This window comes from Aspergillus brunneoviolaceus, assembly GCF_003184695.1.
Source record: "Aspergillus brunneoviolaceus CBS 621.78 unplaced genomic scaffold BO95scaffold_23, whole genome shotgun sequence".
Taxonomy (NCBI): domain Eukaryota; kingdom Fungi; phylum Ascomycota; class Eurotiomycetes; order Eurotiales; family Aspergillaceae; genus Aspergillus; species Aspergillus brunneoviolaceus.
Window position 1 is genome coordinate 375,895 of NW_020290753.1, and position 17,622 is coordinate 393,516.

The following is a 17,622-nucleotide window of genomic DNA, read 5'->3' on the forward strand; positions in this document are numbered from 1 at the left end:
AGCTCGGTTTAAGCTGTATATCTTAATTATAATATATAATATTAAAAAAACTGTATATTTACTAATAATTAGACTACTAAAAATAAATATATTATTTTTATTTTATTATTCTTTTTCTTATTTTAGCTTAGATAGTCTATTATATTCTTATTTTTATTTAAAAAAACTAAATTATCTGTATAATAGATTAAACTCAAAAAAAAATTTATATAATATTATTTATATAATTTTTCTCAGCAACCGTACTTTCCAACAACTATTTTATTAAATATTAGATATTATAAGAATAGTCTATTATTTTTATTTTTTTAATTTAGTTAATCTTTTTTATTCTTTTTATCCAGTTAATCTTTTTAATCTATTTAATTTTTTTAACTTTAAGTACTCTAAAGACCTGCTATTAACTATACTAATTTTATTTTATTTATTTAGTTTAACCGACTTTCCCGTATAATAATAATATATATTTTAAAGTCTTTTTATACTTTTCTTTTCTTTTTTTTCTTTTTTCATACTTAAAATTCTTATATTTTAGTATTAAATAGATTAGTTTTTAATTATTTAAACAGCTTTTATAGATATTATATTTTTTATAAAAAGCTTTATATAAGTTTTTTTTAAGTTTTTTCTATAAATATTAAAGTAATCTAATTAATCTGATTAATCTAACCAACTAAAATAAATAAGATACGGCAGATGTTTTAGCTGTATTTAAAATATAATAGATTATATTTATATAAAAGTATATCTTAAAGTAAAATAAATTATTTTTATAGAATTTTTTATTTTTTTTTTCTATATTTATTATTTATAGAGTAGTCTTAGAATTATAAGTTAATTATAGTTATCTGGCTTATTTTTAGAAAATACTATTAAGTCTTTTTTTTTATTTTTTAGATATTTATAAACTATAATAATACTTAAACTAAAATAAGTTTTTTAAATTAGATTTTTTTTTTTTAAATCTTTAAATTACGCGTATTGCAAAGAATTAAAAGCTTATTTTATATCTAATTTATAAAAAAAAATACTTTACTTTCTAGAATTAGTAGTAAAAGATAATCTTTTCTAAAACTTATATATAAACTTAAAAACTGCTATTTTACTTCGGTCGGAAGAAGATATTAATAATATAAAACAACTTTCAAAAAAGTATATTATTTTTTAATAGAACTCTTTATATCTACTATATTATCTGTTTTTATATTCTATAATACCCGGGAATTAAAAACTTAGAAACTAGTTTTATAAGCTACTATTTTCGCAAGAATTATAAAAAAAAAATACTATTAATAATATTTAAATAAATAATTAGTCAGATGCTGAGTAAAAAACTATTATAGATATTTATTTATTCTTTTAATATAAATTTTTTTTAATTATTATTTTTTTTAGGCCTCTACAGCCTATAATAAATAGAACTTTTAGAATTAAGTTTTATATTTTATAATTATTTATTATCTACTATTCCGAACTGTCGAGTATATTTAATTTAAATAGATAATTAATCTTACAGCTTTATTTTTCTGCTGAAAATCAAGTTCTTTTAATCAAGTATAGATTAAAGAATATTTTTTAGAATTATTAAAAGATATATATATACAGCTGTTATTAAAGTTTTTAGATACTAAAAAAATATTAGTTGTAGTAGACTACTAGACTAGTTTTAATTAGAAAATATTTTTTGTTTTAACTAGATATTTTTTAATAGAAGATATAAATTATTATAAAGTTCTATTAGACTTCCGATCGGTATTTAAATTTTATATTAGTAAGAATCTAGCTATAATTATTCTATTAGTTTTATATAAATATAACCTGTTCTATCGGTTGTTAGATATAACAACTAATAATATTAATAATAATAGTTTAATATTTAATATAATCTTATCTAAACTCCGGACTTAGTTTAGCTAAAGTATCTAGCTTTATAATACTTTATTTAACCCCGATCTTATAATAATTATTTAAAGCTAGTATTATATATTCTATCTTGCTTATATAATTTAGCTTATAGTTAATATTCTTCTGTGGAAATTTTAGATTAAAATCTTAAATAATACTGTCGAATATATATAAAAAAATTATAATAGAAATCTTAAAACCTCTTCTAATATTTTAAGAATTCTTAAAAAGATATATTCTAGAAGCTATTTATAAAAAATTAATATAAAAAACTTCTACTATAGTAGAGATTATCTAAATTAGTTTTTTATAGACAGATTTTAAAGATCTTTTTTTAATAATAGCTAATAATACTAATTCTTAATTATAGATTCAGAAGATTGCATAATTTATAAATATAAGTTTTTAATATTATAAAAAGTTTTAGCTTACTTAATAACTCGAATTAGACTTAATTTATTATCTTTTTTTTAACTATAAAACTTACTAAAACTTAATCTATTTTATAATTCGCCGGGTACTTAATCTTTGTTAAATAATTAACAGTTTTATTTAGTATTATAATTATAATAATATTAATTATTTTTACTCTACTATAATTAAGTAAAAACAGATAGAATATTTTTTTAAATTTTTATATTTCTTTTTTCTTTTTATATTATATCTATCTGAGAATAGTAGGCCTACTGTTTATAAGATTTATAATATCTATAATAATCTTTTTAATTATTTAAATTACTTAATTAACCGACTGGTAAGAAAACAGATATTTTAAAAAAAAAAATTCTTAGAGACTTATAGAATATATATTAAAAGCTTTAAAAATACTATTATTATATTTATCAGATAGAAGACTATATCTATATAATTATAATTATTTTAAACCCGATATTAAAGCTTAAAAAGTTTAAAAAAAATATCTAGCTGGATAATAATACTAACTAGTATTTTAAGTACCGAACTATTTTTAAAAAAATATTTTATTTTTATTATAGTTAGAATCCGGTTATTAATATATTATTAATTATCTTCGGGTTACTATTAGGCCTGGATAAAACCTTTTATAATATTTTTAAATATTAAAGACTCTTACCAGCAGCCGAAATATTTAAAGAACTTAAAATATATTTAGATATTAAAAATATATAGCTTATTAAAATATCTTTAATTAAACTAATATTATTCTAGGTATTATAAAATATACTGATATTCTTACTTACTAGAAGTCTTATTATAATCAGTTTTTTATTCTTTATTAAATAGCTAGAGATTTTCTTTTAGTTGCTATTAATAATATTAGTATTAAATATTTATTTAATAATTTTTAAAATATCTATTACTATCACCGGAGCTGTTTCTATTCTAATATAATTAAAGTAATAATATTTTAGATATATACCGATTATTTTACTATTAGTAAGAAATATTAGAATATTTTTAATAATCTTAATCTGGATTTAATTATCTTTATATTTAAGAAGTAAGAGAAGAATAAAATAATTATTATTTTCTATATTAATAAAAATAAGAATATAGATAATCTTAAAGATAATCCAGAAAATAGATTATTATTAGAAATAGAAAAACTAGCTTTATCTAAATCTTTAAATATTATATATACTCAGATAGAGATAGAGACCCGGGCTTCTTAATTTTTTTACTACTATAATTATTATTCTGGACAGTATAAAGAGTAGTATAATTTTATTAGTTTATTTAATATTAAATTTTATATTTCTTATACTGGATTTTGTAAATATTTTTTTTAAAGTATAATATACTCCTCGGGACTACAGGGAAAGAGATCAAGCAGATTAAATAGATTAAATAAATTAAATAAATTAAATAAATTAAATAGATTAAGTAGATAAGCTAAATCTAGATAATATTATTATACTATAATTAAAAGTATATTATACTTTATATATTATTTATATAAAAAGAATGTATATATTATTAATTAATCTATAGTTATTAATTTATCTATTATATCTAATCTTTCTAACCGGCAGGTATAAATAGTTAAAATAATAGTTATATCTTAATCTAACTATAACCATACAGTTAAAATTTTTTTATATCTTAACCTAACCGCCAGGTTATAATTAGATTAAGGTTAAGATATAACAGTCAGGTTAATCCACTCTAGCTGTAATATTAATAGATTATTTATAGTTTATTATATAAATCACAGTTTAGTTAGCTAATTTTATACTAGCAGCATCTATAGGCCTGCTTAATACTATATAAATATTAAGTCCAGGTCTCTTTTATAAAAATATTTTATTATATTTAAACTAGGATTTTCTAATTTTAGTTACTACCGAGATCTTAGATACTACTAAAATAAATATTAACTAATTATAAAGTATCTGTATAATATTATTATTATAAAAGCTTTTTACTGGCTCGAATAGTCTAAATAAAATATTAATAGGATTATTTTTATCTAATCGATATTTAATTATAAAGTTAAAAGAAGCTAAAATTATATACTAATATACTTAATATCTATTAAGCCGGGATTAATTTATAAATAATCTAAGATTTATATAGTTAGATAAAATTTTAATAAAATACTAAGTCCTATCAAGATATTAATACTAATATTTAAAAAAGTAGATAATAGTAAAAAGTTTTTAATTTAAAATATTCCAGTTAAGTTCTGTACCCGAAAATTTTCTTAATTAAATAATAATTATATAGTATTATTCTGTTGGTTCCGGTTAGATTAAAATATTTATTATTTTTTTATTACAGACGTCGGTTTCGATCCGAATAGATTAAATTAAATTAAAAAAATAAAAAAAAAAGTAGTTTGAAATATATTAATAAGTCGGTAAAATACTAGTCTTTTATTTAAAAATAAATAATATATTTTTAGTTTCTTACTATTTTAATTTTTTTTTAGAAGATTTGTTAAAAATAGTATTAGTAAAGAAAAATTATAAATAAATCTATAATAAAAATTACAAAATCTTAAAAAAATCTAAATATTATAATAAATAGTAGATAACAGCTATAAAATAATAGTTTTAATTTAGTTAGAATCCATTATAATACCTGTAGAGAAAATAATATATCTAAAAAATTTAACTTATTACTAAAAAAAAAAATATTTAAATAGTTTAGTATATAGATTAGCTTTTTATAGTTATACTAGTACTTTTTTAATATATTTAATATATTTATATCTTATTATCGAAAAGATAAGAATATTATCTAGATATATAATATAAATAATATTAAGAATATTATATAATACAGAGTATATATAATTTTAAAAAAAAGCAGATATATTAGTTAAGCTAAACAGTATTATTATATACTTAAAGTAATTATAATATATATAAAATATAGTCTTTTATTTATTTTTTTTTTAATACAGATATAATAATAGGTGTTCTAAATATTAATTTTATTAAAATATTTATATTTAACTAATTAGTCGAGGATTTCGAAGATTAAAAATAATAAATATTAATTTTTTATTATAATTTTATTAAATTTATAATAATCTATATATAGCTGCAAACTTTTATTTTTTTTAAATATAAAAAGAATAGGGGCCTCTATAGGACTTTTAAATAAATATATTCTTTTATTAATAGTATTTTTATTAATATAATTTTTAAGTACTGAAAGTTCTTTTTTTAAAAAAAGATAAATAGACTTAAATAAAGATAATTTATCTTTAAGAAGATCGATAGTATAATTCTTATTATAATATTTAGAAAGAATTTTAGATTAATTAGAAGAAAAGATATCGGTAAATTTAACTAGTTCTAATAAAATAAAATTATTTTAATAATATTCTGATTTTTTATTGTTATCTGAAAGCTATAGTTTTTTTAAAGCTTTAATAATTATATAAATATAGATATAATTTTAGTAAGCCTTAATAAATTTTCGAGAACTTAATTTTTGGATTTAACTAAATTTAAACTATTATTACTTATTCCAGGAAGATAAATAAATTTTATAATTAAGTAGAATAATTATAAAAAATAAGATTAAAATATTTTAAATAGTAGTAATATATAATCTAATAAAATACTATTATACTTTTTTTAAATTAGTAATATTTAAAAAAATATTTTATATCCTATAGCTGGTGATAGAGATATAATTAATAGTTTTAAGCTATAATAAAAATTTTTAGAATTTTAAAAAAAAATATTATTATATAAATTTAATACTGACCAGATTATATACTATATAACTATTAATATCTGTGTAGATTTTTCTAATATTAAATATTTATATTAATATTAATATTTTATTAGCTATTTCTACTTTATAATATAGGACTAAGACAGAAAAGTTAGTTTTAGCCTATTTTATCTTTTTATATTATTTTTTCTAGTTTGCAGTTCTTAAATTCGAGCTGATTTTTTTTTTTAAAAATATTAATTAGCGAGATACTTAGTACTATTATATAAAAAATATTATAAAACTTTTCTAACTAGATTAAAATAATTAGTTTTAGAATTAAAAGATTAAATATTCTTATAAAATTGTAACTATTTTTATAATATATTAGATCTGTTAGGTCTCTGTTTATATTTTTATTTTTATATATATAAGTTTTAATAATAAGTAGTAAAAAATATTATCTTATCTTATTTTTTAGGCAGTTGGTATATATATTTTTTGATATAATAACTAAAATTAAAAAATAATTTTATAAAGAAAATATAGCCATATTTTTTTTAATAGCTTTAAAAAAATATTATTTTAAAGTATTAAGATAAATATAAAATTTATAAGAATCTTAATTATTTTACTACCGAGCTTGTTTTAGCTGGCTTATTATATTAGGCTTAAAAATAGCAGTATTTCAGATAAGAAAAAATATTTATTTAATAAAAACAGATTATAAATAGCTAATATTTTTTTTTATTTTAATAGTAATTTTTTAAAATAATAGTACTATCTTTACTAATAAGTTATGTTTATATAGTTTATAGCCTTAAGAATCTTATAATAGTTATTATAAAATTTAAATAATATTTTCTAAAAATTATAATCTAAATTATAGAACTATTTCTAGCATTTTTAAATATTAAAGAAAAGTTCGAATTATAGAATATCTTTAATTTTAATATTTATTTTAGATTTATTTAAAAAAAAGAAAGTTTTCTGTTGTTGAGTCGGTACTAATTTAATATTATTATATTAGATTTTTTATTACAGTTCGGCAACTTGTTTTTATAACTACTAGTAATTTTATAGCCGATTAATAGTATTTCTAACTGCGGTAAGATTCTCTATTAAAAAATTTAATAATAAAAATAATAAATTATTAGTAGTAGAAAAAGTTTCCGACTTGAAACCGCTATCAGAATATAAAAATTACGATGATATACTATATTTTATAGACAACTAAAAAAAAAGAATTAGAATTATAAAGAAAAAAGGTTAATTAGATATAGAATAGTAGTAGTTTATTAATTTTAAGACTAATTCTTGCTATTCTAAAGATTTAGCAAGATCCTAGGAGTTAAATACTAAAGAAGGTCTGAGTTATTAATATTATAACTGTTGCGCGGAGGATATATAGGTAGATCGTTAATAATCCGCCATAGCTACGGGGGTTATCTATAACAGATATAAACGGTTAAAATAATAGTTATATTTTAATCTAACTATAACTGTACAGTTAAAATTTTTTTGTATTTTAATCTGACCGCCAGGTTATGGCCAGGTTAAGATTAAGGTATAACGGTCAGGTTAATCCACTCTATATTAAATAAAGTTTTAATTTAGAAAGATTCTGCTGAAAAAATAACTCTTTAATTTTTTTTATATAGAACTGGATTAGTAGTAGCTGTATAATCTTACTTTTAAATACTTCAGGCACTTAATTGAGAAGAAAGCTTTATATAATTTTAAAAGATAAGCGGTAAGGCCTGCGGTCAAAGAACTTAGTAAAAAAAAACTTATTTGCCCGATGGCGGCTATCGTCCGCCGTAGGATAGCTGCATCGCGTAGTGTCTTGAGCATAAGCAGCACCATGATAAACGGCACCGTGTATATCGCCCCAGCACGTTGCTCTGATAGTAAGAGGTAAATTATGCGCTGTGAAAACAAGCGGTAGCAGTCTAAAACTGACAGTATGATTTATAAACAGTATCTCACTCAGCTAGTCTTCTTGAAAAATGTGGGCGGTCAGGCCTCAGGGGCTCAAGGAACTGAGGTCATGAAGATTTCATTGGTTGGTGGCGTGAGGAACTTGGCAGCTACGTGCAACGTGGTGTTAACATGTTTCCGATCACGTGACCCAGCGTTCAGGGCCACATACGCCGACAAACCGACTCCAAAAAGCCCTAATACAAGGATAGTAGAAAAAATACCGCAATAAAAGGGCCTAAGAGAAAATTTTCAGCCCTAAATAAATCCTACGAATGCGACTGCAAGACTCCAAAGCCCTAATATATCGAGAAAACGCGGTATTAGAGATGTAATAGGTCGATAATGTTAAGGTCGACTAAAACCTTTGAACTTCAAAAGATACATTAGGAATCAACCAAGGTGGAATTAACGCCGTTCTTGATATACAGCTACGGATGTCTTAGTAGTTCATCCTCGAGATACCGACCACGAATCCCCACGTCCATATGAGATGCTAGTCCCATCGACAGGGATACTTGATTCCGTGGGCAGAACTGCTTGAAACGAGCGGAAGTGAGCCTTCTTAATTTATCACAAGGAAGAGCTCTACGGAAGCTACGGTTTATCAGCGAGAAGATCAGAAACCAAACCGTTTGTGGCTTGGGTAAGTCATAACATACCATACCAATCCGCTCGGTGCCATGCGAAGTCAGCCACATAGACCTAGATGCGTGGTGCGGATCATGTGCTGATCTGCCGCGTGCGACGCGGATCCGTGCGACCCACCCCGCCGAGTTTATTTGAACATGCCGCAGGAGTTTCGCCGAGCACGGCGGTAGCAATAGGTTTCCATGGTGGCGGTCGTCATCAAAAGTTGCACGAATGATTATATATGAGTCGGTGCTGATGTGTTGTACGTGCAATTGACATCGATACTCGCATCTTGCGCGATGTTTTTCGTATATGAGGACTGGAGGGTTGGGGACATAACCATAAATCGGAGGGGCTCGTGATCCCACGACGTGTAAAGGTCTTACGACATTGTTATACAGGCAAGTCGGGAAATATTCTTTCAAGGGTTTCAAAGAATGAGGCTATAACTGACTCAAAGCCTAGCGCACTTGCTGACAATAGATTCCAGCTGATCCATCTTTTGCTCGAACAACACCCCGACCGACTTGATATCCGACCCCTTCATGCCGCGTCGCGTCAAGGCCATGGAGTCGAACTCGATCGCGCTGACGCCATCTTTGGTGGCCGCGCCGGCGGCGGCACCCACGTTGAAGTCGAGCAGCATGCTCAGGATTGCGACCGGAGCGCTTTCGGGGTCCTCCACCATGGTGTAGATATCGGTTGCCTCGTTCGAGACCGTGCCCACGAGCGCGAGCGCCGCATCCAGACCCTCGATGACATCGCCGAGGCCGGAGAGCGGGCCGAGGAAGGGCACGATCAGGAACACGCCGCCGAGGATCTGCAAGATTAGCTCCTTCTTCTTCTCGGCCTCAATCTTCTCCCCGATGGCGACCACGGAGTAGATGCGGTCGACCAGCTCCGCCAGGGTGAACACGGCGGTGGAGTACGTCTGGACGACGTCGTCGATCACGCCGTCGAAGGAGCCTGATAGGATCTGAAGCTCGGTGATGAGGAGGGAGAGCTGGAGGTTCGGGATGTTGGGCAGGGCCTGTCTCATCAGCTCCCGCGGGTCGCTGATGGTGATCTTCTGGGTTGGAATTGGGAAGCCACGATGCCACCAGCAGGCAGCCTCAGGATTGTCGTAGACGTTGCACGCGGTGTTGCCTTTGTCGTCGTAGTAGGGCCCCTCCGTGCTCGACCAGCCCCCTAGCACGACCCAGTCACGTTCTATCCCAAATTCCGCGCTGAGGTTGCCATAGAAGCCGTCCGCATCGATCAAGTTATAATAGACGGTATGCGCGCGATTTTCGTACCCGAGATCGTCAGGACATGGTCCCGCCGTCCGGTTCACCCCTCCAAAACTGAGTGTGCACGTGAAGAATCGGTTGCCCTCACCCTGCGCACCAGTGTCGCTCATATTCATAAAATAGGTAAGCTGGGTCCCCACCTGGCTTTTCATGTAAGACTCGTAATCCTTGAAATACTCGTCATAGTTGCTCGTGTTGGCAATGCTGGTGAAGTTGGTGACCGTGGCTTCCAACTCCCCATACAGTGCGCCCAAAACATAAAAGTCAACACAATAGGGGTCAAAGGTATCCATATCAGCCTGTAGAGCGTCCAGAGAGGTGTAACTGATAGTAAAATCGCAGTTGAAGACACCTACACACTCATCGCTGTCATCGTCAATATTCCCGCATGCGTCATCATCAGGCGTCACGTCTGAACAGACCGGTTCTGGACAGTAGTTCCGGGTACAGGCAAATTCGCAAAGACCATTATCGTCTTCGTCGGGTGCCCAGCCCGTGATACTGGTATTCTGGGCAGGAGGCATGTTCAGAGGGCCTGTCGCCGTGCAGGTGCAATTGTAGATGGGGCAGTAGCCATAATTGCAGCCAAAACTGCACAAGCCAGCTAGGTCATTCTCGCCTGTTCCTGCCACACAAGTGTCTGGGGTGAAAGGGGACACGGTTGGGATAGTCAATGGAACCGATACTGTTCCACAGGCAGTAGAAGGACAATACCCATAGTTGCAGGCGAATGAACACAGCCCGGCGTAGTTGGCGTCTTTCCCAGCCGCGGGATATCCCTGGATCCCGGTAGACGTGGGCAACTCTGGCTGAGGTCCTAATTTCGTGCAAACGCACGCTCCGACGGGACAATAGCCCAGGCTGCAGGAGTAGCTACAAAGCCCATTGAAGTCGCCCATTCCCCATCCTTCGATACACACCTCCTTGTTCAGCTTGGGGGAATCCACATCGACTGCGCCGCCCATACTGTAGCCCACCCAAGCATTCCAGTTCTCGACTTGATCCCCTTCCCAGCATCCACTGCTAATGTCTTGTCCGCTCACTGTGATAGTGCCGGTAGATCCAGTAACAGACACGACAACTGAGCCAGAATGGCCGGCAAAGGAGACACTGCCGTGATAGATGCCCCCTCCACCACTTGGGGTGTTGGTCCACGTTGCATCAACATTTACTCCTCCGATAGTCACCGAGATATCTCCAGCCTCCCCAAGCAATGCGGAGAAGAAGATCTTATCTTGTGCGATATCCTTGGGCCAGTATTCCAACTGCAGTTGAGACACCGTGTTGCCAGTCGTGCCACCGTCAGGGCACGCACCTGCTGCATTCAGCCGGTACCAGGTCACCAAGCCTTCACTGTCGATGTTGGTCTGGTTATACTTGTAGAGATCAATCACATAAGGCAGGAATTGTCTCCAGCCACTGTGGTCGAAGCCCTCGACATAGTTGTAAGGGGCTTCACCTGTCTCGAACGCGGTGTACATGGAGTCAGCTAGCGGATTGTGGCTGTCAACGATAGGCCCAATGTAGTGGGACTCGCCGAAGTCGTTCCAGGAGATGATCTCGATGAACTCCGGAGCGAGGTAGAGTGCCTGTTCCCACCGAGTGTACCAGAGATCGTCACCACGCCACAGCCAATTCTTGTCATATCCGGGCATATTGGTGAAGAACCATGGAGAGATCGGCATCATGTAGGGCTTCTTGTCCAGGTACTGGATATACGACGCATCCACATAGGTATTCATGTCGTTGGGTCCGTTGGGCCAGGCAGCCCAACTGAAAAGGCCGTCTGCTACCCCATCGGCCAGGGCCATAGCGGCTTTGGCCCCAACCGACGACCAGTCCGGAACGAAGAAGCAGAATTGCTGGGACTTGATGTCCACCCAGTCTTCTGCATTATCGGGCCCTTCGAACGTCGACACCAGAGGATTCGATCCGTGAAAGTAGTAAGCATCATTACTCACATACTGGCCCAGCAGGCTCACGACATCGTTCTTGTCCCAAGGCCCGTTCCCAGCGTAATCGAACGAGAAAAACAGGTGGAACTTGAGCTTTTGAGCGGCCGCAAAGGCGTTTGGGAGAGAGGTAGTGGTGGTACTTTCTCCAGCCGCCATGTTGAGTGCGAATGCATCGATGTGGGCATCCAGAGCAAGCTGGATCTCACTTTCCCAATCGTCGGAAGTGTATCCTGCCGTGTTTGAGAGCATAAAATGAGCAAACACAGCACGAGCCTGAACCTGATACCAGAGGCAGCATGTCGAGACAAGCATACCAAACCACACTCGGATGGGAGGACTCATGTTTTGAATTTAAGGGCAGAAGGTACGCCCGAGCCTTCAAGCAAGAGCAAGAGCAAGATGAAAGAAAGAATAAAATGTAAAAAAAAGAGAGAAAGCCGAAGGTGTTGTGGGTTAAAGAACGTGATCAGAAAAGAAAAAGGAAAGAAGCCGTAGGCACCACAACGTAAGAGAGTGTGTGAGTAGGTCTGTTGATGTTTGCGAGGGTCTTGACGGCAGAAAAAAGAAAGCTCGAGGGTTAAAGATAAAGAGGATTTCCTATCTATCGGGTACACGGCATCAGGGAAGTTCATGGGCATAACCACGACGCAACTCGGTACCATGTCTAGCGCCCCTCTATGATTTTTTCAATCGCCTTCGAGCTTAATCTCGCTAAATCCAAACTAGCGAAATGCCTGTCAACGACGGTGTGATGGAGTGATTGTGGTTTGTTACCCTCATCTCCGCATGTCTCAGTCCGTCGATGTACGAAATTGGAACTAGGGCTTAGTGCACTTCTTAGTGTAAAATACCCAATACCAACTCGTTTCACACCCGGCACATAGGGATGGTATCCAGAACAAGCGCATCCCCTAGATCAAGAGTTAAATCTTCCAGAAGCCCAGTAGAGATTTTGAATAGATCCCTGACTGACGCTTTGCTGCTTACCTCTTTGACCCGTCGTTTTCCTTTATGCTGTCGTGATAACATTCTCTTCATGCCACCATCTCAAGCCAGTCATTCATTTATCCATCCAATCTCCTGTCTCACTCATTATTTTCTTTTTCAACTTTGACCAACTCGATATTCACAGCAGCTAATTGCCGCGTCCGAAATCCGATTGTTTTACTACATCTGTTGGGCCTATCCGTCACTCCTTTCCCTTGCGCGGTCACGATGAAGGCCTTCCGAGCCATCTTGTTCACCCTAGCACTGCTAGGCAACCTCTGCCAAGGTTCTCCCTTCGCGGTTCCCTCCGAGGCGATTCTCATGTACTGCGCTCTCGTCTTGGACTTTTCGGCGAACGGGGCCTCACGCACACTGGCGCCAAAACTGAGCAACACGGCCCTCGTCGACTTCGGGACGTTTATCTCCACAGTTTTTGCGCAACGTCTCCCCCAAAGTGGCATTTGGACAAGCATGAATCCGCAATATAACCAAGCCACACTGGACGAGATTGGTGCCTCTCTGAAAACTGACAAGTACAGCCTTGTTGAACTTCTTGGTCTTCAAGAGGGCGCTCAGATTAATCACCGTTCAACGCTCCAGCGAATCGCCGACATTGTCAAGTCCACACGCGGTAGCACTGCCCTAGGCTTTGCCGACGTCTGGAATAACCAGTATCCAGAGTTCAGAAGGGCGCTGGCCGGAACACAAGCCGTACGGGTGCAGGATATGTATCGTACCAGCGTGAGCATATTGTGGGCAGCAGATTTCCCCGACAAGACCCTCAAGGCCTCGGAGGTCGCCGTCCTGGATACAGATGTTACCTTCCTCCAGCCGGACTGGAGCGCGACCGCTGCGGCGAACGGAGAATCCCCCGAGGAGATTAAGACCTACCGTACCTGGTACGTGGGTCTTTCAGGAAGAAGCGGACAAGAGGCCAGGAAATTCAGAAACCATCAAAAGATCACCAACACAATCGGACAGAGCTTGAGTGAGCTGGATAGTGTGGACAGCTGCAAGGCGCGCTAGGCCTGTCGATGCTTTTGTGGTTCTGCTTTCAGTATGCTCTGTAATACTTGGGGACATATGTCCAGGCTTGTTTGTATATAAGCAACTCTAAGAATTTGTTGATTCGTATTCGGCAGTCACCACCAAACTATTCACTACACGAGGAAGTAGATAACCCTGGATGAAGTTGTCTTTTTGTCCCCAGTTCTGTCTAGGACTTGGCCAGAAAGTTCGAACAGTGAAAGGCCGCACTGCTTTGACACGTTCTGGGTGTGGTATGGTATCTTTATATATGATGTATGATGGCCTAGTTGCTATAGTATGACAGAAGGGGGCTGAAAACAAAGTCGTACTCAGGATTCTTCGCGACTGCCATAGTAAAATGCGTGATAATCATCGGCGTATCTATGAGCACCATGACCATACCGGTGAAATACACAGGCGGCAGAGATTCTCTCCTGGTTCATCTGTTCCTTAGTATCAATCGCTTCTGCGAGCGTCATTGATCCCCGAGTCTGCGTATGCTCCTGTGAATGAGCCATGGCTGTGCCAACCCAGCTTTCGTCCTGGGGTGGGACATTCTGGGTTGAGCAGATTCGGTAATGGGGATCTACCAGCCAGAGGGTTACAAATCGAAGGCGGCCGGGTTGAGACGGGTCGCGAAGAGTGAAAGACTCTGCTCGGGATCGTAGCGTGTTCGGCCAAGAGAGGAGCTGCCCGGCTTGGGAAACAGAAATAGAGCCCAGATTCTGCAGTGCTGGTGGTAGTTCATCGTCTTCCTCCTCTGGAACGTCGAAAACTCGATTCATAATTAGGTACTTTTCAACATTAAAGTCCAGGGTACTCAAAAGCGTCTCTTGTTGAAATGACACTTTCGGATCTTTGATATTATCCACGTCCAAATAGCAAACCGCTGTGGCAACAATATGCTCATTGAGAATACCGGCCACCCCGAACTGGGGTTCCCCAGTATACAGGGGCCTTTCTGGGATCAGATCAATGCCAGACACCCTGATAATCACCTGTAGGTCCTGAAATTGGTTCCGAAGAGAAACGGTATAGAATTGGTGGTCAGGGTCAGGAGGCGGTGGTGTGGGGTTCTTGCTGCGCAAAGAATTGTTGACTTTGGGTAGGATTGCACGACCGGTGTTTTGCCCGGCCTTCCATTCGTTGTACGTGAAGGAGATACCAGGTTCTACGCCTTTGACGACATATCGTCGACGATGCTTTTCGATGATTAGTTCTTCTAGTGCTGCGGGAGAGCTCCACTGCGACGGGTTCATGCTGACGAGGAGGTCCTTGACATTGGATTCGCTCGGATCGACCTGGTATCGTTGTTCATATTCGGGGAGATTCAAGTAGTCTCTCACTTGCGATCGGATCTCAGGCCACTGCTCTTCGGAGAATCTCACTTTCAACCCCACAGTTGTACCCCAGAGAAGGTTGTACGCCTGCGGCAACGCCTCGTTTTCGGTTTGAAAGTCATAAGTTCTAATACGAATCGGAGTTCGACCTTGGTTTCCAAGGATAAGCATCTCATTCCACGGCTGTATGGCGGTGGCGATTAGTTTCTCAAGTGCTCGGTAAGTTTCTTTCTCCCTTGGATTCACACCATTGATGTAGGAGGTGATCTTGGTTTCTCCTCGATTCGTGAACTTGACTTCGCACGGAAGCCACTGGAATTTGTTTGACCAGTATTTAGGCTTGTTTGTCGCTCGACCATCGTCTGGATCTCTCTCCTCGTGGTTTAGCTCATACGGATGTTTGGTCAACTTGTCGGGAATCGGAGCAGTCTGGCATAGAGAATTATCGCATGACTCAAAGCTGTCGAGATCGACCTTGCCTCCGTTGATGAGAACTCTGGTCCGTCCATACACAAGAGGATACATGGATGGATCAACCACATGCCGGATGGGGCCTTGAACACCAGCCTCCACGAGGGCCTCTTTGTCTTCCGAGTCGGGCTTTTCTGTCGATGAGAAAAGCGGTTCCATGGCCGTCCGAAGATCGGCGAGAAGACTAGCGTCGACTTCCGCCTTGATGACTCGAGAGTCCGCATCAAAGACGGCCACGTGACCCTTGCGCTTGAAGTCAGCTGCTTTGTCTTGCAGCTCTTTGCGGCACCAGTCCCAGCATGGCTGATCCAGGTCAAAAGCACTATCGGCCTTTTCACGCCAGATCTCGAGGGTGTCGGGGTCGTCGCACTTGTTTTCCCAGTCTGGCTGCTCCGTGACGTAGGACATGAACTGTAGCATACAAACTTCCCGCAGGGTCAACTGTGGGCTCTGTCTCCAGTCTGCGATCCCATGCGCGAAGCGAGAGCCTCTGGGTAGCTCATAGTATAGAGGAACACCATTGAATCCAGGAACTTGGAGAGGGCCATCGCCGCTGTTGTCCATTTTTGGAAATTGCTGCGAGTTTAGACGAGTAAAAGAGAATGGATTTCGTATGTACAAAATACGGATGGGGAGTTGAGGACGAGAGCGGGAGTAAAATGGCTGCAGAGCGCGACGTGAAGCCATGGTGAGAGTTGCGTTGCGGTTCCAGCAATGTGTCAAAAGGGCGACGGGTGTCTGTTGCCCGGATGGGGGAAGAGGCATGGTGTCAGGTGACAGAAAAAAACAAGCGGTAATGTCAATACACGGGAGTGAATTTGTCATCAGGGTCTAGAGTCAGGGTCTGGCGCAGCTGCCATCCTTTAGCGTCGATTTAGCGGGCCTTTAGCTTGGCCGTAGCTTAGCTATAGCTTGTTGCCTGCATCACTAGGCTCGGACCCCGAAATCAATAGTCTCTCAAGCGACAAGTGGATCCCTTTTTGCCTCCCGGAGGTCCGTAGGAGATGATATGAATTAATTTCACAAGATTTTGCGAGTCTGTAAGCGAAAAGGATTCGGAGATTACCGCGAAAAAATCGTGCCACCACACCCCACACTCGCCTAGGCATACGAATTTTCGGACCCCTGAATTTTAACAGCTTGATCACCAGCAAAGGCCGTTGGAGATTCCCTATTCATCACCACTTGCAAATTTGACTGAAAGTCTTCTCAAACCTTCCTGGACCATGCCATCCCTTCTCTCTTTTGTCCTCGCATGGACTATCTTCTCGCTCATGGTATCCGCGTCCTGTCTCAATAGTGCCCTGCATGGAAAGATCGGCTTCTTCAGCAAAGCCCCTCTAGCCTTCGGATACACGCATCCGTCACCTTCGGAATGTGCCATCGAGTGCGAGAGCCTGAGCACTTGCCAGGCATGGCTCTTCACTGTCAACGGCAAGGAATGCCAATTGTACGGCTCGGGCCCGGTCGCGCAGGCGGAGAATGCGGGTTTCATCTTGGGACTGTGTGGTGAGGAGCATACTAATACGCCAACTGTTTCGCCTTCATCCAAGCTCGTACCTGGGCCGTCGGCCTCTCCTGGAATTGTTTCTGCCTCTCATTCTTCTGTCCCCGCGTCAAATGTAAGTTCCTCGAGTATCACCTCACGCATGATCCCCTGACTTATTGAATGCGCACCGTCACAGGCAAACAAAGCTTCCGCAGACCATCTGAAGCGGCATCAACACGGGCACGTTGGCCACCACCACAACCACCATTAGAACATTCTAGAGGATTCCAGTACTTTGATATTGGGCTGTTGACAGAACGAAGTTCAGCAGCGAGGCTTGATGGGTCTGATAAACTACCGCAGCTCATGTTGACAATGGAGGGCATGGATAT

The 17,622-nt window shown here is 36.3% G+C and overlaps 4 protein-coding genes across 4 annotated transcripts; 2 read left to right on the forward strand and 2 right to left on the reverse strand.

Annotated features, from left to right (window-relative positions):
- Window positions 1-8,806: 8,806 nt before the first annotated feature.
- BO95DRAFT_493839 (glycoside hydrolase family 71 protein) lies at window positions 8,807-12,226 on the reverse strand (the record flags this gene model as incomplete). Its single annotated transcript, XM_025590774.1, has 2 exons — window positions 8,807-10,494; window positions 10,552-12,226. The coding sequence occupies 2 exons, from the start codon at window positions 12,224-12,226 to the stop codon at window positions 9,125-9,127; spliced, it is 3,045 nt and encodes a 1,014-aa protein (XP_025443656.1). The 3' UTR covers window positions 8,807-9,124.
- A 903-nt stretch (window positions 12,227-13,129) lies between these two features.
- BO95DRAFT_462467 (uncharacterized protein) lies at window positions 13,130-13,927 on the forward strand (the record flags this gene model as incomplete). Its single annotated transcript, XM_025588917.1, has 1 exon — window positions 13,130-13,927. The coding sequence occupies one exon, from the start codon at window positions 13,130-13,132 to the stop codon at window positions 13,925-13,927; it is 798 nt and encodes a 265-aa protein (XP_025443657.1).
- Window positions 13,928-14,157: 230 nt separating this feature from the next.
- On the reverse strand, window positions 14,158-16,419 carry BO95DRAFT_441568 (uncharacterized protein). The gene has a single exon (XM_025586207.1). The coding sequence runs from the start codon at window positions 16,303-16,305 to the stop codon at window positions 14,260-14,262; it is 2,046 nt and encodes a 681-aa protein (XP_025443658.1). The 5' UTR covers window positions 16,306-16,419; the 3' UTR covers window positions 14,158-14,259.
- A 596-nt stretch (window positions 16,420-17,015) lies between these two features.
- On the forward strand, window positions 17,016-17,501 carry BO95DRAFT_462469 (uncharacterized protein; the record flags this gene model as incomplete). The annotated part of the gene is made up of 2 exons (XM_025588918.1): window positions 17,016-17,363; window positions 17,427-17,501. The coding sequence occupies 2 exons, from the start codon at window positions 17,016-17,018 to the stop codon at window positions 17,499-17,501; spliced, it is 423 nt and encodes a 140-aa protein (XP_025443659.1).
- Window positions 17,502-17,622: the final 121 nt, after the last annotated feature.

Bases quoted from the DNA above. Each gene is read 5' to 3' on its own strand.
- BO95DRAFT_441568 (XM_025586207.1), bottom strand. From the start codon at position 16,305: ATGGACAACAGCGGCGATGGCCCTCTCCAAGTTCCTGGATTCAATGGT.